The 24,341-nt window shown below is 50.8% G+C and overlaps 1 protein-coding gene across 1 annotated transcript in view; it reads left to right on the top strand.

Moving 5' to 3' along the window:
• Window positions 1–6,027: 6,027 nt before the first annotated feature.
• The window catches only part of RPH3A (rabphilin 3A), a 60,461-nt gene continuing 42,147 nt past the window's right edge, over window positions 6,028–24,341 (top strand). The window contains exons 1-2 of the mRNA XM_006015160.1: window positions 6,028–6,104; window positions 18,191–18,334. Coding sequence (XP_006015222.1) covers window positions 6,028–6,104; window positions 18,191–18,334 — 221 coding nt within the window. The remainder of the gene's footprint in view (window positions 6,105–18,190; window positions 18,335–24,341) is intronic.

Here is a 24,341-nt window from a genome sequence, read left to right as displayed (position 1 = left end):
TTCCCTCCTGGCTGCTGAGGGAAGCTTACAGACTAGACCCCAAGGGCCAGTATGGACGTGCAAGCAGATGATTCCTCAATAATCTCTTTTCTTTTTCCTTTCGAAGCCAGTCTCAAGAGGTTTGGGGGCAGATTCTTGCATTCTGGATGCGGGGACTGGGTTGCGATTGCTCCTTGAGTGACAGCACGCTCTCGGGTCTCTTCCTGAGGCAGCTGCATCTGGGGGAACCTGGGAGAGGGCATGGATGGGAGTAGGGACAGCTTTTGCAAATGCAAAGGTACCTGCTGCATGTCTCAAGCAGTTCCCCACAAGGGCAGGCCCTTGAGTAGGCTGCCAGGGCTGTGTCTCTGCCGCAGTCACGTGCGATGGCAGCTTGGGCAGACGTGTCCGGGGCAGCTCCTGGACCAGGAGCAGTTCAGCTGCGACACCACCAGCTGCATCCTGGGCTGCCCAGACCCTGCGTCCACCCTCCGTGGCTGCAGCCTGTGTCCATCCTCCCTACTCTGCCATGAGCCAACCTACGGAGAACCGATGTGGGTGTAGTCAGGCCACAGGACAGTTTTGTGGACCGCCCCTGCGTCCAGACCAGGTACACTCGCGTTTCAGAGCTGCTATTCTTTGCAGCTGTCCCCTGAACAGAGTAGGTGGAGTGGCCCAGGACACGCTACAAACTGTAGTTATCTCCTTTTAGACCAGCGACAGCGGGAGGTCTAGTGACTTCCCCAAGTTACGCAGCAGGTCAGTGGGCACCAAACCCAGGTGTCCTGATTTCCCATCCAGTGTCTAGCCCGTATTACCGCACCATTGCACTGGCTCTAATTCGGTGGGGCAAGACATTTGGCACCCCTTTCTCTGGGTGCTGATAAAGCATGGCGCGTACCAGTAATGCTAGATAAATAATGAATAAGAACTGGTCACTCCAATCATTTCCTACAGACATTACACCATGGAGAGTGAGCGGGGAGAGGGGAGGAATGCAGAGCATTTATTAGAGCTGTTCACTGCATAATTTACTGCTGTGAGAATTGTTTCCTTGGGCTACGATTAATGTCTGTAGCCTGCCTAGAGCGACGTGTGTTCAGTGCATCAGGTTCGCTCCCCGGCACTCATCTTGGAGGCTGAAGCGTTGCTTGGGCGCCACGCCGGTGATGGCACATCAGATCCGCGCTGAGTAGCAGCCGCGGCAGGGGGCTCGTGCTGTTTGTTTAAGTGCCGGTTATGGTGACCTGGGTGATTGTGGATGGAGCTGCCTGGCTCGTTGAGGAAGTTAAATGACTTTTAATAGTTTAGCCATGATTTAGCCACGAGGGGTCAGAGGGACTTAGAGAGGCGGAGCAGGAGTGGGGTTTAGGTAGGCTGATTTGTGGTGATGGAGCTTTCTTTGTTCGTGGGCCGAAGCTGTCAGTCTCTTCCATGCTGTATCTGGTCCTTGGGCCTGGGTAGTGGTTTAACTGGGGGCTCATGGCCTGGATCACCCCAGAAGGTATCAGAGAAACCCTTGATCCCATGGAGGCTAGCTCCATGGGTGTCTTCCCAACCTTTGAACTTCCCCTGCCTCTTGGTATAAGGGCACATCAGGGGCCTTTCGGGGCATGGGTCAGATGGATAGGTGAAGGTGTAGTGGGGTCAGTGGGGTAATTGGGGGGCTGCCCCTTGACAGCCTGCATTGATGGCCCAGGCAGGAGGTCTTGACTCAAAGACTTGATGCCCGCTGTGATGTGTGTGGTGTTGAATGGCGCGGAGGATGGAGCCCAAAGGGACCAATTCTGCTCTCAGTGAGACCTGGGCCCCTCTGACGCTCAGAGATGTATGGGAGTTGGTGGGTAAAGTATTTGGCCCGCACAGCATGGACGAGCATGCAGCCACGGCATGGCTCCGCCGAGCCGGACCCGCAGGGGACATTCACACAACATGTCTGTTAAGAGACGGGAGCCCCAGGCCGCTCACGGGTGGCTGATGAAGCACGTATGACATCGACAGCATCTGCAAGGGGCAAATCCATCCCGGGGCACGGTCTCCCTGGAGCGACACCACAAGCTTCATCATGGGCTGCCCAGACCCTGTGTTGCGATGGGGACTGGGATCAAAGCCACCTGGCAGGCTGGGTCCCGGAGGAGACGAGGTGGCTGGGATTCCTCCCCAGCCCTGTAAGCATCTCTCCACATGGCTGGAGGGACGGGGTTGGAGAGATGGGGCTGGCTGGTGCCAGAAGCAACGGGCGATGCAGAGCCGAGAGGCACGTGGGGAATGCTGTTGGCACAGACGGTGTCTTCCTCGGTGAGTTGTGAGGTTTGAGATGAGAATTGCAGCCAGCGAGTGCACCGGCCCCATTCCCCCTCCCCACGCTGACGGGGGCTCTGCAGAGATTTCTATCTGCTGCAGCCGGGGGAAAGCAATTCAAATGCAGGGGCTGGGAGCTATGCAGGCATCAGCGACCGTACAGCGAGTGCAGCCGGGAAGCCGTGAGCCCAGCGCGGCGACAGCAACGGCCTTCTGAGACGCACGGTGGGGGAGAGAGCGGTCTGACGTAACACGTCTGGAAGCAAGGCGCTATCTCGACTCCTGCTCCGAGGGTGAGTTTAGGGTCCTGAGTGCCCACAGAATATTTTCTTAGGGAAAGGAAGCATTCGAATCCACTCTGGAGCCTTTTGGTCTCAGAACTGCAGCAAAGCAAACCCCATCAGAGAGGACTTGCTGGTTCATTTGTTTTTTTAAATCTCCCTGAACCCTGATTCGGAGCGTCTTTCCTGCTCAGGCGCTGTGCAGACACAGCAGAGAGACTGTCCCAGCTCATAGATGCCCTTCTGGTTTTTGTTGTTGTTGTGTATCCATCACACCCATTGTGCACCAGTCATTGCCAGGGGCAGCCTCCGCGTGTACTTTGTGGGGCAGATAGAGTTTCCTTTTAACTCGACAGGCTGCGATGAAGAAGCAGCGTTAAGAGTTGTGATTAACAGCCCAGCACTGGAGTTGACGCTTTTTCTGAAAAGCAGAAGGCAGGGTAGATTTGCACCTTATAGACTAATTAAATCGGAGATATGTATCAGAATTGCTTGATAAAAGGGGGTTTCTGTCACTGCCGACAGCTTCCCCGTGAACAGTGAAATGCAGGGCCCTTGTGTGCCCTCTCCTATGCCCACTGATCGCAGGGCACCTCCTTAATGTTATTTCCCTGCTCGCTTGCATCTACATTGTGCAAACCTGCTGAGTCAAATGCCCGCCTGTGCCAGAATCACCAGCTGGCCCGGGTTACCCTGGTGGCTTTCACTTGCCTATTGACAAAATGTCCATCAGTTGGCACTTCCCCCGGAGAAGGGCAATGCACCGGCAAACACTGGGATGATTTACTGGGTGTTGGTTAATCTCTACATCCTTGTATCATCTTCCTTCCTTATTTGCGAGGCTCTGTTTCACACATACACACACATGCATGTATGCACACATGGGTGTATACTTACGTGCACATACACATGCATGCACGAGCTAGAACAAATCTGGATGTCTGATGCAGGATCTCTTGTAGGCTGATGTTGGACTGCTTTCCTTCGTTATTGCCCTGTGGCTTTCCATGGGTCGCGGGTCAGCATTTGAGCAGAATAGGTAGAGGATCTATCCTTTTATTTTCTCCCTTTATAGGCAAGCCTCAGTGAAGCTGAAATAATAAAGGATTTGCTTGCCCTATGCTGTGTCTATTTGAGTGGTGGGGGTGCTTTGCAGCGACCTGCTTTTGTGTTACTCCAGCTCCCTAAATGGCTTGAAGAGGGGGAGCAAATCCTTGCGGAAATCAGGAATACAAATAAATTGCACAGGTACCCAGAGGTGTGTGTTGTTCCCACTCTTGTGGAGCCCAAGTACATGTCAGGGCTGTCTGAGCCGCCTCTCTGTGTTCCCGGCCCTCTGCTCCTATCTGCACGGCGCCGGGCCATTTTCCAGGCCCGCGCTGTGGCCTTTGCACCCCACTTGAGCGGCCCTCTCCAGCGGGGTGATACCTGCAAGGCTGGTGGATGTAGCTGCAGGTGTGATTTCAACCTGCTGTGAATCAAAGTGCTCCAGAGCAGCCCAGACCTTGTGTGGCTAAATCCCAGTTGCCATTTCCAATTTGACTTTCCCAAGTTAACAGCTGTTTCTCCTGCGGTGAACCACTCACGCCCTTGAGCCATCCGGCCGCCAGTCACGCCACTTCCAATAGTGCCTGTTTCCTATGAAAAGAGACGGGTTGTCCCTGACTCTAGTCTCTGGAAGGAGCTTGCAAAAAAAAAAAGGGGGCCCAGGAACTGCTTGGGAACAAGCTCCTTAAGTGAGAATCGGAGGGCTGGGAGGGATATTGCAGGACACCTCGTCCAAGCCCTGGCACCAGTGCGGGATTGCACTCAACGAGCTGGTTTCTGGAGGATGCGCACTTTTTGGTCTCGAATGACCCAGTAGTCCAAAACAAAGGTCACGTTATTGCTGTTAGTGATAGATGTGGTTTTGTATACGGCTCGTCTCTGTGCTCACGTTATTCTGGTGCAGGCACCGGCTCTCTACTGGCACGGTAGGGTATAACCATCCCTTGGTCTCTCCCGTTGTTCCTTCTGCCAGAACAACACCATTTTTCACGTGATGCCTGATTTGGCTTAATGGAGACCTGACAGTGGGCAGGTGAATATTGACCCACTGCCACTGTACGCAGGAGACTGCTGTTGATCCACATCAGCCTTGCTTTTAGCCCAGGAGGGGCACATATTGGCACAGCAGGCCCTCCACAGGGCACTCTATTTGAGCTGGTGGGTGTCTGGAAAGAAAAGATGAATGGGAAGAGGTCATTTCAGTCGGTCTACGACTGCGTTTCCAGAGGAGCGAGTCTAGCGGTCCTGTGTCATTACCTGAGCACATGGCAGATTACATCGCATTATCTTCATAAGTGTTGCTTACAAGTGTTTGGCAGGGCTGTCCGCAGGGAAAGCTCAAGGAAAGAGGAAATGAATGTCGAACTTGTGAAAGCAGAAAAATTGTGAGAGTGTTTTTTTTAACGAGACATGCCTACTTCCTTGAAAAGGCCACGCTATTTTGGTGAATTGTTGTTTACCAGAATGCTTCGTTTCTTTTTTTTATTGTCCAAACTTCGCGCTTCAACATTTTCAGAGCAGAAGACACCTATTCTTATTTTGGAGTGATTGTTTTCTTTTAAAAAAACAAAAGCCATGGTGTTTTCTAGCTAGAGAAACGACCCACCATTGAAAACAGGGATGACATATTTGGACTTGCATTGAAGTAAAACGCTTTGAACCAAAACACTTTTTGTTTCTTGGAGAAGATCGGTGTGTTTTGCTTTCATGCTTTTCTGAACAGAGAAAAAATAAGATCATGGGACCTTTTTTTTTAAAACAAAATGGATAATACATTTCCTTGTGTGCTCCAGAATAGTGGGTTATATAGTGGGCACTTGGATTTGCTATTCCCTGAATACTCTTACCCACAGGTGTTTCTGTGCTGGCGTGTTTGCATGTTACCTCTGCTCTGGAGGAAATCAATATTCTGCCTCTTTCCCCTCCTTTGCTTTTTGGGGAAGAAACTTAGACCCCAATATTTTAACCCCTCTTTTTTCCTTGTCCTTTATTTAAATGAAAACGGTAACATTTTCCTTCTTGCAACTGACTGTAGTGACAGGCGGAAGCTACAACACAGCGTCTTAGTTGTGCAAAACCCAGTGTCACGTACTTGTTAGAGAGGCTGTTTGAACCAAAATCTTTCTGTATGAACAGGATCTCGAGCCCCTTGTTTTTAGATCTATGGAAGAATTAGCATTGCAGGCTTCATTTCAGTACAGCTTTAAATTACATATTTATGTGCCAAAGTGAGATTTATGGTAGATTAGAGTGACAGAAAGCACAGCAGTGCTATCTGTATGTTCAGTGGGACAATATCATGGCTGGCATGGATTTCCTGGACTCTCTCTCAAAATATCAGTGCCTCCTTCTCGATCAGGTTATTTTGCTGGTGACTTATTGACTCTTGTTTCTTTTTCCAGATTGCCTCGATTCAGCGATGACAGATACAGTGTTCGGCAACAGTACTGATCGGTGGATGTGTCCAAACGACAGAGCAATGTCTCTCCGAGCCAAGTAAGGGGATACTTGCCTTTTTGGGGGGTCAGTCTAGAAACGTTCATGGCTTAGAGAAACATATTGCTGAAGAAATGAATCAGAAGGATACAATGAAATGGGATTCCTGTGCTGCTTTATGGGGTATATTCTGTTTTTAGTCTGTCAAGGCAGAGCTTGTATTAAGCATATCACCCTGGCATCCTTGTGAGATTAACGGTGCCCTTCTGGATTTGCACCTTGTGAGATTGATGGTGCCCTTCTGGATTTGCACCCATACTACTAGGGTGAGAACGTGGCCCTCTCTGTGCTGAGGTGTCTGGGAAAATCTCCCTCCGTTGCTAGCAGCCTGGTTACTGGTGTTCTGGCTTTATTGAGCACCACGTTTCAATGCATCTAAACAGCTCTGAACAACATTCGTTAACTTTATTTATTAAGCTTTGGTAAATAATGCACTGATCCATTTGCTGTGGAATGAAATCCAAGTAATTTTAATTAATATGTATTTGCAATGTCTCCCTTAGAACTGTAGAAATGATTGGCTTCTCTAGTGTCTATATTTCATAGATGTTAGTGGGGCTGACTGTACTGTGTAGCAAATTCATTGATCAAAGAGTCATGCAAGAGACATCGTTGAACACACTTGATTTTTCATTTCCTCGGGGAAAAATGTTACTCTCGTTCTGTTGTCAAAAGAAAATGGTGAATGGGTTTAATCGCAGCTTTCCTCAGACTAGGATAGCCCTGGTCAAAATTTCTTTCCAAGACCAACTTGGCCTGGCTAGCCAAGTTGTTTTGAAGCATTAAAAAAGTGAGTTGATAACTGAAATGCTGATTCATGCTACATTTTTCACGTTGAAAAAGTCCAGCTAGAAGAACAGTGTGGATAACTTGGTAATAACTAGGGTAGATTTTGGGGGGAACTTTATCATGGAAAAGTCTTACTGCAGTCAAAAGACCAGCCTCTGCAAGGACAGAAAGGTTTGCTTAGAGACAATAATGAATGGGAAATGAAGATACTGGGAGGAACAGTCTATATCTTGCCTCTCCTTTTGGAGTTTTACTTTACTTCTCATGCAGGAGGAGTCCTTCAATTGCTGTTATTTGCTTCGTACCGTTCTAGTCCCTCCAGACCTCAGTGGGCGATCGGGACAGTGTGGCATGAGCACCTATACACCCACGTCACAAAGATTTGTCCTGACCCATAAGCATAGGTGATGAGTCCGGATCCTGCCAGCGGTTATGCACAGCTAGCATCCTGAGACCCTCTTAGACCACTTTAAAGGCAATAGGGCATAGCATGCTGCCCAAATGCGATGAATTGCAGGCCCGGGGCCTTGTCACATCACAAGAGACAAGCGGGTGATACAGTAAGCAAATGGGGAAGGCAGCGGAAAGCAAGGTAGCAGTGAACCTATTGGTCACATTAGCAGTAGGCAGTTATGTGATGTGTTTGGACCATTGAAAAGTGGGCTCTTGGGTCCCTCATTGCAATGTCCCTCCTTCCCACAGCCTTCACTCAGGCCAAAGCCTCCCACGTGTTCCTCGTGCACTTGAAATTTTGCCTGTTCCTGGAGCCGAGGGTGGCCGAGGGTTACAGTAGGGCTGGGGTGCATGGTAATGGCTGGAGATGGGGCTATGGCTCCTAATGGCCTTGACCTAAAGTCTTCCAAACCTGGGAGCTGTCTCTGGAGAGAGACAAGTTGTCTGTATCAAATCACCAACAAAACCAAAAGCTGCTGCAAGGAGCTGTTGCCATTGCTTGTCTCACCTAATCTTGACTCCTCCTTTCTCTCTCCCTCTCTCTTTGTGCCATCCTGCAGTGAAAAGGAGCAGTAAGTATCCTGCTTGCTTTTTTTGGCCTGTTGTATTTTGCTTGCTACCGGAGGCATTTTGGGGGGCTTTGGGAGGGAAGGCATTGAAAACCCACTGCAAAAACTGCTCAGATGTTTTGAACAACTTGGGTATTTTCCCCACGACTTTGGCAGCCTTCCCAGATGCCTCTGCTTTGTCCTGCCATTCACCAGCTATTGAGCAGAATTGCAGACTATAATGTGCATGTCCTGCATCCCCAGATGCTTAAATATTTAAGTGCTAATGACCCTATTAAAGAAGAGGTAGAGAAACGAACAGGCAGAGACGACGGAGAAAAGAGAGGCCTTCAGATAAGGCTTGCAAAGAGATGACAGGCTGGTCCTCGGGTGGGTGTCAGTTGACATAGCCTCGTGGATGCCAAGAAAGTCCTGTGTCAATGCACACCACCCGAGAGAGCTGAGGAGAGAAAGATAAAGAACCTGCTCCCAATGGTGTGAGCTGCAGAGGAGCAATCGCGTGGCTGGATGGGGAACGGGCCAAGGCTGAATGAGTGGAGAGATTGATTTAAGCAGGTTTGAGGGGTTTGGTTTCCTATCCTCCTCCTCCTCCTCCCGAAAACTGATCTGAGCTGCTTTGACTCTGCTGCAAGAAACGCTGATTTGGAAAGGATCTCTGTCTTCTCGCGCGATTGTCTTGCCCCTTTCTGTCTGAAACCTGGGCAAGCCATTCTGACCTAGCTGAGCTCAATCTTTTTACCTGTGCCCATGCAAGCGCACAATGCCCCTCACGTCAGTGGGGAGATGCCGCTTTATACTGGTGAAACAGCTGAATTTGGAATGAGAAACATCATATTTATCCTTGACAAGGACTCTGATGCTTCAAGGAGCAGCTGTCTCTGTTACATTGCTGATCCCTTGCAGTATAACCTCTGATTTACCCACCTTTATGGGCCGATGCTGATGGGAGCTGACACCAAAAGTGGCCTGTGGCTTTTGAGGCACAATATTTCTTGCCCTTTAGTCACATGAAGTGCCTCTTCTTGTACTGCACTGCCATCTTTATCGGGTGCCTGGGCTAGCATGGGGCTGGCCAGCTTGGGTACTGGTAGGAGTCCAGTCCTGGCACTGCAGAGCTCCTTGCATCCTGCAAAACCCTGTGCAGCAGAGCTGGTACCTGGTCACTGAGCCCAAGCGGAGATCCCTGCGGACACAGCTAGACGGCGAGTCAGCTTAACGAGCCCGTGGGCGTGTGGACACAATTCGGCAGTCACAGTCATGACTGCAGCCTGCGTGGTCCCTTTGCCCCTTCCTGGCTTCCCCCTCATCGCTGAGTGGGTAAGTGGAGGTGGTCAGTGTTTGCGCGTGTAACACTGCTGGTGTAAATGTAGGCCGGGGTACCAGCAGGACCCCTAGCATAGCTTTCCTTCCCAGCCAGTGTAGGAAGCATCTCCTGATGCAACAAAAGCAAAGCCACCGAAAGGACCCTTCCTTTGCTGGCAATGCATCCATACCACGTGTTTTGCTGGCACCTCTCTGCCCCGTAGAGATCTCGGGGGGTGGTTTCACACCCTTAGCTATGCTGGGAAAACTTTGTAGAGAGATTCGGCCTCGGGCTCGGTGAAGGGGACCTGCGAGGCCTGTACGGAGGTAGATAACCACCTTATCTGCGGGTAGGTGAATTCTGAGCAACGTATTAGGAGTGAGAATCAGCAGATGTCTGCCCTAGTGCGGAGGAGACAGGCAGGATTAATGGCTTTGTCTGGAGCGCTCCTGTCAGTCAGGGCCAAGACGCTGGAGGCGAGACAGGAGTTAACGAATATGAATTTTTCCTACCAAGCGCATGTTGTTTGGGAGGCTGGTAAGTTCACGCTCATTTTCCTCTAACAATGGCATTTGTAATTCTCCGTTTTTGCGGCTGCCTGGCCCTGTCGGCCCTACCGCGAGGTGGTTACATTGCTTTGATTTACCAGGTACTGGAGCAGAGAATATGCAGAGTTGGTGTAATTGAAGTCTCTCCCTGGTCCCCTCCTCACCGGCCTGATTAGTGCTCCATTTCTCACAAGGATTTTAGCTAGTTCACCGCACGTTGCTGGAAATGGGGGGGTGGGGGAGATGTTTGGTGGATCACAGACTTGCACAGGCTTCGAATCTTAGAAACCAGGGTCAGATCACATCACGGTGCCCTCAGCAGGGGTCTGTTTCATTAGCAGAGAAGTTCGGCGCTATAATGATAGCGTCGCATAAGCTGAAGACTTAAAACAGAAGAGAGAGAGATGCCCGTTGGTCAGGAACGGCATGATTTCTTTCTGCATAAGGACCGTGCCGCTGATACTGTACAGCACAAAGCTGCCGATCCCATTGGTATCTGAGGCAGAGACCGTGGTAACTCAGCAAGATCGTGGAGGGAGCGTTTATATAAGAAATAGCTGTTGCTCAGTTGCAAAATCCCCATGGGCCTCCACGGGCAGGGAGAGCGCATGCATGGTCTGTGCTGCTGCTAGCTCCCTGTCTGCCCTGGGCGGCTATCCCTGTGGACCGAAGGCAGCTCAGCAAGCCAAACCCATCTGCTGCGCTTTCTTGGAGCTGCATGGGGAAAGGGAGAGTCGTAGCAAGCGTTAAGGCTGGGGAAGGGTCTTGTCTGGGCCGTGGTGGCCAGTCAATTAGAAATGCTCACACAGTTCAGTCCCTTTCACTTTCAAGAAGGTGGCGGCAGGTTGGCACGTGGTCCTGGTCCTCTGGGATCTAAACACCCCCGAAGCTTGGTATCCAGAGCCAGACCTGAGCCTTGTGATGTGACTCCGGTCTCTCCTGTTGTGCCGAAGCAACCCCCGCCCGGTCTGGATGCCTCTGGACTTTGATGATGTTCAGCTCAAGCTCCAGACTTGTGTGATTCTGCTAGGACGTGGGTGAATCTCCTTTGCTGGAGGGCTTTAAAGAGCGACTTAGACAGCTATCGGTAGGAGCTGACTCTACCTTGGGGCAGGAGGATGGACGAGATGGCCTGTCAAGGTCCCTTCCATGCCTATGGTCCGTGATCCTACAGGTAGCTTCCGCAGGCCCAGGTAGTCATTGCTGCGCTTCAGGATCCAGTCAGATCTGCTGGTGTCCGGATGGAGCTTAAGGGGTCAGCATCCACAAATGTCTTGGGACCAACCCGGCCGAGAGACTGCCGTTTCCTCACGCCGCGTTGCCGTAGCCACCGTGGGCCAAATAGACTTCAGCAGAATGATTTTCCGTCCGAAAATTCAGTTTTGCTGAAACAGGAATGTTTCAAGGGAACGTAGCCAGAATGACCTGTTACAATATTTATATTTCCTTTTGACAATGCCGACCTGCTTTGATTTATTTTGCTTTGGCTCTTACAGTACAGTGCTGTAGGTTCAGGTGTAGCAGATTTAATATGTGATATCATTCTGCCATGATGAGAAATACAGGCTGTTTACCTTATCGACCCCCAGTCCTTCCAGGGCTCCGAGCACTAATTCTTCTGCTGGACATTTGGAAATGTTTGTCTTCTATTCCAGTTTGGAAGGAGTGAAAAGTCAAACCACTAGGATTTTTCCATGGCATACAAGAGCTGGCTCCTGCTTTATAGCTGTTGTCTGCAAAGGTCCCTGAACTCCCACCCGTGTTTTCCTTTCCACCGGCTGCCTGCGCTTCCCGACGCTTGGTGGGTTTAGCTTTTTCCATCACTCTGATGGCAGAAGCACCCCGAGCCTTGCACAGATGCTGTCCCTCCTGTCTGCCTCCCTATATCCACATAGAGAGAGGGAAGCTGTAGCTCCGTGGTTTGGCAGCTAGAACCCATCGGGGAACTATTTTCCAGGCCTAATCAGCGCAGGTGCACTCCTTACTGAACATTTGCTCCCACTTTGCTCAGTCTAGTTTTCATCCATCCCTGGGCAGACCCTGGCTGGGAGCTTCCTTTGGAGGATTTGGGCTGCTAAGCGGTGCGTCTGGGCTTTGAGGCCAAGTAGCACATCTACTGCACCTTGCCCACCCTCCTCCACAGAGCCCCATGGGAGGATAACAGGCAGTGGATTTCCCCTCCAGCAAGGTGTTGACGAATGGGAGGCTTCTTAATGGAGTGGGGAAGATCTGCAGGCTCACATGGTGCTAGGAGCCTGCTTTGTAACCATTTTATGGATTATTCACTCTCCGTTAATCAGCACTGTAATAGCACCATCCCTTGCAGTGACAACTTGGCAGGGGCTCCCAAAGCATGGCCTGTCGCTGCACTAATAGTACCGGGCTTTGCAATCGGGGGTTAAATCCAATGCCGGTGATAGGACACTTAGCGCAATGTTGACAGATGTTTTTCTCCTCGAGTCCCCCCCTCCGCTCGGTGGTTATTTATTCCGCAAAGACGGGGAAGCAGATTGCATGGGAAATGGCTGGAAAGCAACTCCTGCCGGACGAGATGGCGTTGTAATGGCTTCTGATGCGATATCAGCCTGAGTGCTGGGAGCTGGAGCGCAAACCTCCTGCTTCCATCTTTCTCTCTCAAAATCCACTCGTTCCCCTAATTAGCATTTCTAGCAGGTTGTTGGCTTTTGCTCGGCTCTGCATGAATATATATGAATATGGGTAAGCTGATAGGAAGTCCAACTAAAATTACTTGGAAGCACGGGGATTTTTTTTTAAAGGGTATTTTTGAAAAGATGATACAAAAATAAGGAAAAACCCAAGTCCAGTGATATGTGCTCAAGTGAGCGGCTTTGTGTGCGGGGCTGCTGTTGGATGGGTGAAAGGACGCATTGTACAGCTCTTCCATCTAGCGGGCAGATCCAGCGTTGTGGGGGCAAGAATAGCGTGGAAAATGGAGCTAGATTGTTTGTTTGCTCCACTTGGACTAATGGAAATCTGTTTGAAAAGGAAGTTGCCTTCCTCCACGTGAAACAGGCCTCCTCAGTTTTTAATGAAGTCTTTTTTTTTCCCCCACCGCAAGTGTTAATCTTTGCTGGTGATAAATTATATGCATGTCACCCACTCACCCTGTTATATTTACTTTTTGTGATATGCAAACAGCACTTGAAGGACCTGCTAATGTAAAACTGCGACCTTCCGGAAACACCTTCCGGCAGCGCGTGGAAGGCAAAGGTCTATTAGCATGATGTCAGCGCAGCCTTGAAATAACTTATCGCAAAGTTTCAGTTAAGCAAATGAGGATCCCAGGTTAATGTGGCCAAGCCATCGACCTTCACCCATATCCTCTTCACATGTTTTTAAAGGAACAGCTCAGATGCATTAGACCTCATTTCCGCGAAGTCGCGTGCAGGATAGTTTGGGTTTTGCCAGACCTGATGATTCCCTTCCGAGTGGTGCCTACCGTACCCCGCAGCTGCTGTTCGATATGGCTGTACCCTTCACCATCCTGACTAGGAGTCTCAAATTGTAGGCTCAGGGCCTTTGTACACGCCACGTTTTTTGCCCTTTCTTGTGCTGCAATGGCGTGACCGTTTGCACGAGCGGGTTTTCCGGACGCTTTAAAAGTCTTTCTGGCGCGTTAAAGGGGAACTTCCACAGCCATTTCGCAGATCACTGAGAGGTTGCACAATGGGACTAAAGGCTGAACGGGGGACCAAAGTGAAGTTAACCCGGAATAAGTGAACCCACCATGTGCCTGGAAGGGTTTGCCGTCTAGATAAAGGCTTGGTCTAACTCCAAGGGCATTTCCTTCATCTGGAAGCTATGAGAAGAGGAGAACGTAGCTTTCTCCTATACTTCCCATGCGTTTGCTTGAGTCATTTTCTGCCCTTACCCCTCCCTGGTCTCAGAGGCTAGACCCCCAGCCTCCCCATGCGCTGAGTGCTGTGTGACGGCAAGGAGGTACGTGCGGCTCTCTCATTCGCCCGCTGCTCTCCCGTACACACTCGGTGCAAACAGCAGTGTCAACAGGATTAATTTCACACATAAGGGGAAAGCAAATTGCATTCGGGCAGCAAATTGCATTCTGCAGTCTCATTCCACAGGTTCTGCAAGAATCCAGCGTCAGTCACTCAAAGAGGCTTTTATCTTCCTTGTAAAAGCCTGTATGCTAGGGGATGGGGGAGAGGATCTCATTTGTGTGGGGCAAAACTTTCTGCAGTGCTTCAGTCCTGGAAAAAGGCTCAAGATGTGAATTCTGTTCCATTCTGCGTGATTTAGACACCTGGACTATGCTGGGTCCTAGCATCTCACTTCATTCCTGTGCTGAGGGACATGGGTACGTTGCTTTGCACCCCATTGTCATCCCAAATGCTTCGTTCAGGTAAATCCACTGCGAAATAAAAATAAAACAAACCCCGTTTTATCTCTGAAATGCCCAGGATAGCGATGGACGGGGGCTGAGAGAAAACTGTAATGTGTTTATGCAGTAGTATGGCAGGGAGGAGATGATGTAGCGACATCCCCTTCTTGTGAAGTTACTGAGCGTTTAAAGCCGAGGCGGAGCACGCTTCCAGGATCTGGGTTTGGTTGGGAGAATAGTCAAGTTGCATTTATCATTTCTGAAATATTTCTCTGATCACAAGAGCAGAGGATTAGTAGGTTCTTGAATACCCCAAAGCAAAGGAGCTGACAGCTGTTACAAGTGTCTGACACCTGAAGAGGGGCTGTTGTCTGTGGTTTGCAAGCCCAGCTGCAGTCTTCTTTTCAAGGTACAGTTCCCCCTCCCCTCCCCACTAAGGCAACTCTGGTCCCCAGGACAGGAGCAGTGATCTACACAGGAGGTAAACTTTCAAAGCAGTGCTCGTGGATTTAACAGAGACTCTCCCAAGCAGTGCCCCATGGTATCTTGTGTAGGAGCTGGCTGTGCACAGAGCAAGCTTCCTTCCACCTCCTGCGAACCTGCTGGGATTTAGGGGAGGTATTTTTTGGAGGCAGCCTTTGCAGTCTTTACTCACACGACTCCCCGGTGCCCCCATTTCCAGAAGCCGCGTTTGTAGAAACCCCTGAGATTGCCTGGGGAGATGCTACCCCCTGGGCATGGCCGAACCATGAGTGCATTGGGACATTTTGCAGGGGTGTTGGTTGTAGGGCACAGGCAGACAAGGGTCTTTGGGTAAATCCGATATCTTTTATTAGAGCAACTAAAATAGTTGGAAAAATACTTCTTTGCAAGCTTTTGGGTGTTTGTACCTGAAAGCTTGCAAAAAAGGTTTTTTCCGACTGTTTAAGTTGGTCTAATAAAAGGTATTGGATTTACCCAAAGACCCTTGTCTGCCGTGGGACATTTTGCGAACCTATCCCTTGCCGCACATCCATGGGATATGGAAATCCTTAGCACACTGCAGGATTGGGCTGTCTACCTGTTTAGATACTCCGGTGAACTGTCTGCATCTTTTTTCAATTCATGATGCAGATGAGTCCAAGGGGTGGGCACCGAGACTCATCTCAGCTGGGATTTATATGCGACTCAAAAGGGCACGTCCTGTGCTGTCTGCCTGACTGGATTTCAGGAGGAGAACGGCATTATGCAGAGCTTACGGCTTGCTGTCTAATCAAGATGTGAGAGGTGTCGGAGGGGCATCGCTCTGCAATCTCGCAACGGGAAGTTTTCATTTATTTTTGGTAAAGCCAGCCACCGAACACGATTCTTCACCACCCCCCACCTCCCCCTCTCAGCTATTTCCACTAAGACTGGGGCAAAAGGAAGGGGCGCTGGAAAGCGACCCCTACACAGTAGATTTTCAGATCCCAGCAGGTTCAGTTTGCAAAGCTGATTTCATTTCCCACAGATTTCCTTGCCCTTTATGGTATGAAAGGAGAGCTGAAGGGGACATCTTGCATGGAGACCTATGGGATACCTCCTCCAGATGACACCCTGCTGTTTGTCAGCTGGGCTGCCATGACCGGGAAACTGAGCTTGGAGAAACAAAAGAGGTTTCTGGATTTTGTTTGATAGTCATTCAGTTAAAAAAAGTCATAAGGAAGATGGGGGAGAGTAGGAGAAAGTAATTTTGACCCTGCACCCAGTGGCATGGATTGAGCTATGAGAACAGGATGAAATTTTACCTGGCTGAGCGTTACTCCAGCTAAAGGTTTCCCCCCAAAGAAACGTACTATAGATACTTTTAATATGCATCCATCTCCTGCTGTAATAAGGCCTCAGCCAATTAGCCATTTCAAATGAGGCATATTGCTCTGCTGGTGATGCAGGCAGATGAAAGGATGAAGCTTTTGTCTGGGCTAGGGAATGGGTTAATGGCTAGTCCTTCATTAAACGTGAATTGTGTGAAGGACTCAGGGAGGCTGACACTGCTGGATCAGGATGGCCTCAGGTTCGTTAAAACTAATGAAATCAACTACTTTAACCTGCCACGGTGTCTTTAGTTAGCTTCCTCTTGTGCAAACCAGCAAGAGAGTTGTGTAGAGGAGCTTTGTCTTAATAAGGGTCTGTCTTTTCCTTCCCGAAGCAGAAATAGGAAATGTCAGAGGCAGGTCATTCCTTGGAGCTCTTTGGGGGGAAAAAAGAGCATGAACACTTTCCAAACTTTGACAGCTGTATAGAGCTCCTCATATTTTAGGTGCTCATAATGTGAGCAGCTATGGAAGAAATGGGGGAGCAGAGACGGACGTGACTGGGAACATATTTGTGTGCACCAGTTTTTTTGTGCAGGCTCCATCCTGGGCCGTCTGGGCAGACAGCGCCCTTTGCAAAAGGGGACTTCTCTTTTTCCTGCAGAGTCTCCATGTGATGGTGGTCCAGACATGATTGATGTGTCGAAAAGTAGTAGATTGCAGCGGGGAGGGAACGGGGAGAGTCTAAATGGAGGAGACGCGCTTCCCATCTTCCTCCTCGAGTGTCAACAGGCAATTTCACACCTGTTGATGCAATTTCCAGGATGGAAATAACAGCTGCTGATGGCTGATGCTGCTACTGATGATTGCTTAGATGGGCTTTAATTTGAAGCAGAAAAAATGGTGAGATGCTGCTGAAAGGTCTGTCAAAGCAGGGGTGTGAAGCGTTGCATGTCTGAAGATGAAATAGAAACGTTAGGTGTGCAGAAACCTCAGCTGGAAGAATCTGGAAGTCCAGTTGTCATTAGTCTGGCTGATTACTCAGTCCTGAAGGTGGCTTTATCACATGAACTGCAGGGTCTTTCATTGCAGCGTTCCCATAAATGGCCTCTGTGTGGTTCAATAAGCGACCTGCTGAATTTAATATGTGAGCACTATGAACAAAATGATGGCAGGCCATCTTCCAATGAACTATGTTGCCTTGAGTCAGCGGTGTGAATTATCCGCAGCTTCCATTGACTACCCCGGAAATTCCCGGTGCTCAAGCATTGAACCTCCTTACAGAGAACAAATGTTATGCCCCAAAACGGCACGAGTATCTGAAACCCTTGAACGTGTCAACTTCCAAAGAGTCAGTGCAGCTGTGCTCCTTGTACGATGTCGAACCACGGAGAAGTCAGGCTGGAAGGGATCTCCAAAGGTCACTTAGTCTCCTAGGATCTCCCCTATCCAAGCCAAGTAGGGACTCCTTTGAAGTGCAGTTCCTTTTTATCGTCATTGATGCCCTGGCCTCTGGCATGGAAATCCACCTTTCTGGGAGCCCCAATCCAGCCCAGTGACTGCGATGCCCACAAAACGTTTTGGGTAAACCATGCTGGGCTGTGTTATTACTATGAATGATGCTACCATCTCACCTAGTAGACTTAACTGAGGAGCCGTTGTGTCAGATACACAGACGCCTTTATGTGAACAGAGCCCAGCCCTGCCTTGAAGGAAATAGGGTCTGTGCATTGCATATTAGTGGTTTTTTATATTACGGGAGGTGTTGGGATACCGGTCGAGACCCAGGACCCCAGTGCTCTAAGGAGCGTGGGGACAAACGACAAAGCCACCAGGCTCCCCGCTCCCAAGAGATCATGCTCTGAATGTCAGACAGGGCTCGACAGGTGCCCCAGACAGACAGATGAGGTGGGAGAGAGTGGGAGGACGAGGTAATGAATAGAGCTGGGCAGGAGAACGGAAGTCTTTGCTTCCTCCCTGCTTACCCCATGCAGGCAGGAGTGACTTATCGGTGTCATGGCAGGGGGTGGCGCTTGACTGATTGCGATAGAAAGCTCTTTCCGGGCATGGCAACTCAGCACGTGGGTAAAGCCTATAAAAGGAGGGAGAAGAGGTAAGCAGGGATACGATGACACCACTCTCTGCTTGCCCACTGTCTGAGCACTCTTTCGGTTGCTTCAAGGGATATCTTTTGGGTTTTTTTCTTGTGGGCCCAGCATCAGTATAACCCAACCAGCTCTGGGACCCTTCCCCCTGACTGCCCCCATCTCACCACCTTCCCATGCATTGCAGAGTCCCTGCTGGGTGGTCCGTACGCGGGAACCAGCCAGAGCGACCGCGGACACAGGAGGAGCTGACGGATGAAGAGAAGGAGATCATCAACCGAGTGATAGCTCGAGCAGAGAAGATGGAGGAAATGGAGCAGGAGCGCATTGGGTAAGGAACCGACCTCGGGAATCGTGCTGAGAAGCCTCCATCCCAGATGCTGTCGCAAGCCAGTGTCTGGGTTTTGTTGGGTTTCCCTGCTGACCGGGTAAAGCAGAGCTGAGAATTAGGGAGAGGGTTTGGGAAGCTCAGCTCAGCTCAGCTCAGCTCTGGGTGGGAACAGGAGTTGGCTGAGGCAGAGCTGAACCAGGAAAACAGGAGTGTTATTATGCAAAAAGGTTTTTCCAGCTCAGTGGCCATCAGTGCAGGAGGACGGTTGCTTTGCTGCCATAGGCAGCTTTATTAGGTGAGTCTCGAGCGGGCATGGAAAACTTCATCACAAGATGGTTGATTTCCTCCAGGGCGGCCCACGTCCTAGAATCCGATTACACAAACTAGGGCGCCTTAATCACCTAGGCTCCGGCAGACCTTGGACCTCTCATGCCGAAACAAAAAAGCCCAAATCATTTGGGCTGCAAAGTCCATTTTCACCCTTATTTGCTGGCTGGTGCTGCAGCCTGCATGAGGGTCTCCCTTGAGAGGGGAGCCCAGCTGTGCAAGCTGCTTTATTAACACATCACAAGAGACCGGACAGTGCAAATAAGGCAGGCAAAAGGGAGAAGGGGTGAGTGCAGGGAGTCGAGCCCTTTGGAAACGTGAGAAGGGAAGGAAACATTTGCTGTAAGGCTGTTTTTGCTGAGTGGCTGCATGTGCCATGCTTTTTTTTGTGTGTGCTGTAATAGCCTGCTGGCGCACGGCTTGTATTTTTAGCTGCCGGGAGGGACGCCTAGGTGCTGGGCTGGGAATTCTCCTTATTAAATAAGGAAACAAAATAAGGAGCGCCTTGAGTTGTGGGAAGCCGGAGCCTGCGCTTGCCTGCAGAACAGGAAGGGATGTGGGGATTCTTCCAGGAGACGCCGGGTCAGTCTCTGAAGGATCCCCACATCCCATCCTGTGCTGTGCACATAGAGGCACCGCACGGAGATGACAGGCCACGAAGAGAGCAGCGAACACGGGCTGGACGCAGAAGGATCTGGGGTTCGGTTCCTCTGCAGCTGGGTGGCTGCGACTGCTGCAGAAGTCAAGCTTGGGTGGGGACATCCCTGCACGTACAGAGTGTCTCTTCCACACTCAGATCCACACTTATGTGACCTATGGGCCAACCTGAATCTGAAGCCCCCGGGTATTGGAAACCTGGATCTGGGTAGCTGTACACATCCTCCAGCCCTGGTCCATCAGAGATGCAGCGGGGATGGGTCTGAGGTCTGCTTGAGCCGAAGTGCTGGCTTCCTGACGAGCCCAGCAGGCCGGGTTCAATTGCTGGAGCAGTGGCTGATGTGGGGTGACGGTCGTGCTTGTTCCAGAGGACACCCCCCTGCTGCTCCCACAGCGTCATGGTCAGACAGCGTCGCCATCAGTCTGCAATGAGACTTCCCCCGTCAGGTGCCCGTGGGGCTCCTCCAGCCAGTGGCCGAGCCCTTCGGTTCTTCCCTGCCTCCAGTCCATTTAAACAGAGGTCTTGGCCTCCATTTGTGGCAGCAGTATAATGTGACATCCCAGGCTGGGTTGTTAGCCTCCGGCTTGCAACCTCGGACCTCTGGGTTGAGAAGCTCCCTTTGCTCCCTGAGTGAAAAGCCCCGGCCCCGTTAGCTCAGCACCGGCAGCCGACTTGCAATCCTCTCTCTGGTTCAGAGGCTGGCTACCAGCTAACGTCCCACGCCGCCAAGCGGGCTGAGGGAGCCAGGTCCTGCGTGCCCCGAATCGCTCCTCTGCCGATGCTGGAGGGACCGCCTTTACCCCAGCGCTGCCGAATGCTGAGTGTAGCCCCCTGGGTCTGGTCTTGGTCTGCGGGGTTCGGTCTTCTCTACGGTTGGTGTCAGGGAGCTCTGAAGGAGTTGGCAGTCCTACTCCCCACCTCTGCCCCCTTTCCCTGGGCAACGGGGGGCCGGCAGCAATGCCAACAGCAGGCCTCTTGGCCCCTCTTGTGTGGCGATGCAGATGGAGCCCGGCGTGCAGGAGGCTGGGAGGAGTGGACATACCTGCAGGGAGTCTCTCACCCTGCTCCATGTCCAGGACCACTGTCTGTCCTGGGGCACGTCCTCCCCATGGGGAAAGGGCAGGATATCTCCTCCACGGGCAGGTCTTTAGATCCATCCCACCCGTCTTTAGACCTATCCCACTGACTAAAAAGATTTTAGAGCTCGGGTGCATAGCGAAACCAAACCGAACCCGGTCGCGTGGGCTCTGGCACCCTTGCCGGCCCACGGAAGCCACTGGTGGTGACGTCCCCCGTGCTCACGTCTTGGCATTGTGGGGGAAGAAGGGGCTCGTAGTGCTTCATCCGCTGCATTGCAAACGGCCCCCCGAGATTCATTCATCCTCACGTCTGCTCACTAGCCCAGTCTGAGGGGAGGGAGGGAGGGAGATGGAGAGCATTCGCTTGACTAATTTTCCAGCCAGCAGCTACTGCACTGCAGTCTTTCTGCGAGGAGAGAGACTGAAATAAGGCTGCAGGGGATCTTTCAAAACTGGTGCTGTTGGCCAGGAGAAACCCGCTAAATTAGGAAACAGTCTCTTCCTCACCCTGGCATTAACCCCAGTTTCAGCCTCTTGCACTCTGCGCCTCGTTCCTCACCGGCCTTTGGCGCTCCGGGACGGCTCCAGCGCTTTCGGACCGCAGTCTTCTGCCGGGGTGTTATCCTCGGTGCGCGGAGACCTAAACAGGCTCTGACATGGGCTGCCGTGCTCCCCCAGCATGCCTTCATTAATGCCAACGAGCGCTCTGCTGCTACCGCTATTTATTCATTTCTGTTAAAAAAAGGCCATCTTTTCCACGAGCCAGTGGGCAGTATTGCCGTGTGTTGCCTTAACCTGGTGTCAAAAAAGCACAGCCTGTTTTGGTGGAAAACTTAGAAGATGCATAGATTCGTAGCTTTTAAGGCCCCAAAAAAGGGAATGTTGTGCCACCCGGGTTAACTCTCCGTGTAACATGGAGGAGACAGTCTCAACCTGTTACCCTTGTATTGAGCCCAATGACTTGCGTTTGGCTGAGCCGCAGTTTGTCCTGTCTCGTTCTGAAGACTTTAAGGGACAGCGAATCTGCAAATTTGTGCCTAATTTTAATTTTGATTTGTCTGGTTTGGACTTCCAGCTGTAGGGTACCACCCAAAGAGCAGCCCATGAAACCGTGGTAAGTGGTCCACACTCAAACCAGCCCCTTCTCTCCCTTTCGGTGGATAAAGGAGCATGGGGGTCCGGGAGACAATTCGAGTGGTTTGTTGTGCACAAAAGTTTGGGAGCTGCTGGGGTGGAGCCTGTGCGTGCATCGCATTGCGAGGAGGGAGACGGTAGACTCAGCCCGAGCGCTGGGGCCGTATCTAGCACGTGTGTGCGCGTGTACCATTGCCCTTTACTGGGTGGAAAGACAACTGTTCATGTACCTGGGGCAGGTGTATCCAGCAGAGGGTTGTGATTACGGAGCAGGAAGGGGTTCCCAGCGGAGACAAGAAATCGCGGCGGAAGCGGGAATCGAATCATCTCTCCAACTGCCCGATCCTAGCGCTAGAGAGCGAGACCGTCTTGTCTCGTCTCCGAGCCTGTGCAGGGAGCAGGTCACTCTAATTTGTAGCCGAGCAGCGCAAAGAGCAACCTCATTTGCTTTCAGTCTTGGTGTTTGTTGCTTGCCTCGGAGAAGGTGCCCGGGAACAGCAAAATAATAATTATTTGGTATCATCCTGCTCCATCAGCGACAGCTTTCCAGAGGGGATTGCTCGCAGCCTATTTGTCTAGCAGCCTGTCTTGCTGCTTCCAGTGCAGCAGGTCATTTTATTTCAGGCAGCTACTGGGTTTTTCCCCCCTCCTCTGGGGTGGGAGTCAGGCATAGCTAGAATCAGCATGATCACCTGTTTTGGAGGATGTTAAAACTCCCCCCGGCTGTGCTCTAGGCAAGTTGCTTAATAAACAGGTACGTTTCCCTAAAGGGCAGCTGATTCGTAAAATAAAAAAAAGAGGCAAAGCAGTTCTGTCTCCCTAAAATGGAAAAGCAGATCATGGAAACCAAAAAGAAATGAATGATGGAGCAATCGTGTCTACGGACACCATAGCCAGGGCTGTGCGTGGCTCAGCTCCTGTTAAACTCGGGGCTGCTAATCTGAATTGCAGGGAAGTTGTAAAGATGTCAGTCGATCTCCCAACTCTACTGAAGACAGAGAGGCATCCGCGTGGGCGCGGGTGTATGTGTGTATATGGGGAGGGGGAAGAAAGGATGGGAGGAAACCTGAAGTGCTGAACTCGAGAGAGCATGAAAAATGCCAAGTTTCTCATGCGGAAGAAGAAAATACACTCAAAGACCTGGCGGAGCGGGGTAGGGGCAGCCATCTGTCAGACCGGCTTGCTCTGAAGTGTGCAAAGCTGTGGATACGAGAGTCCGTTGTAGGTGGTTAGGTTTTTTTCTCTTGGCCTTGTGTAATTGGAGGATAAAAGGCCGGCTCACCCGAGAAGCCCTGCACTGTTCACTCGTTAGCTCGCTGCAGCGTGGGGGGTTCAAAGCAGTTCAGAAACGAAACCCAGATCTGTTCGCTGGGACTGCTGGGTTTTCCTGTCCCTTCCCTGGAAATTTCTGCAGAACGCCTGGGCGCGTGGGGGGCGGCAACGGGGAGACAGCTACATCAAAGGAAAACTACACAGCAAAAGCGTATGGTCCAGTATCTAGGAGCGACGGTGTGTTTTCCACCTGGCTCAGCCCATGTCAGACCTTCCAGAAATTTATTTCCAAGCAAAGAAATGTCTCCTCCTTTCTCTCTCACCTTACTGCATGACATTTTGCATGTGCAAGAGAGACCCTGATTTCCCCGGGTCCCTGATCTCCAAGCTCCTGGTGACCCCACAGCCCCACAAAAGATGAATTTCTCTCTTTAATACTTACCCCTCCATCCCCCTGCCCACCTTGTTTGCAAGCTGGATTTGCAGGTATCGAGCTAGAAGATCTCCGCCACCACGATGGTGTTGGTGGAAAGGCTGGTTTTGGGAAGCATGGCAGTGCTTATGGCTGGCCTTCGGTGTGAAGGGCGGTCTTCATAAGCTGAGCTGCATTTTCACCTTCACTGTCCACGTCACTGATGTTCAGGTGTCGCGAGCTCTGCGGGGAAGTTATCGGATCATTTTTTCCCCCCGTCTGTGTTGTCTCCCCCCTCTCTCTAATCGTGGCAAACTCCCTTTGGTTTCAGTAGGTCTCCAACTAGCTGCTATCCTAGAGGCTTTGAATCAACGTTTGCTCAGCGACATGTGTGCAACGTTACCTGCCCAGCAGGAAGCCTGGGAAGCGGGTCTTTCATATACAGAAACAGGCCTCTCTGCACATGAAATAGTCGTTGCAGGCACATAAAAGTGCTGAAGCTCTAATGAAGGCATCATTGCATTGAATTGATGGACTATTGTGCCGACTTGCTGGCAAGTACACACGCTTAAATATTGAATGTGCCTTCTAGGTTCATGATCATTCAGTACTCAAGCCAAGGAAACTCTCTGTCGTTAACGGCTATATTTGATGAATTCGGCCTCTCCATGCATATTCTGTGAAGCGACTGTATTTTTTGGCCAACTCATTTGTGTCGCATTATTCGGTAAATGGCTTCTACAGCCATGTTGTGGCTCAGAGGTTGCTCACCAGTTATTCAGTGGGACTTTGCTCAGAGTACTTGCTATTCAGGCTGCTTAACTGATCAACACTGATGGTATTTTTTGCCCCGGACTGGGTGATTTTCCTAGCTACAGAGTCCTTCCAAGATGGCTACCCGAAAACTTCCAGTGGAAATGTCTTATCCATGCTGAATTATGCAGCACTCTCCCTGCCTGCAAGTACTCTAACAGCTGAGCCCAGAGCAAATCCCAGTGATCATGCATAGCCAAGCAAATCTGAGGTGCTTGTTTCTAAAGAAAGCTGACAAACTTTTAAATTTTTTGGCAGCGTTCACCTAGCTCTGTCCATTACTGATGCAATGAATTTGTCTTCAGCATGCCG

The sequence above is a fragment of the Alligator sinensis genome, unplaced genomic scaffold (assembly GCF_000455745.1).
Source record: "Alligator sinensis unplaced genomic scaffold, ASM45574v1 scaffold628_2, whole genome shotgun sequence".
NCBI classification, from domain to species: Eukaryota; Metazoa; Chordata; order Crocodylia; family Alligatoridae; genus Alligator; species Alligator sinensis.
Note: the sequence above shows the minus strand (reverse complement) of the source record. Positions and strands in the feature narration are given on the sequence as shown.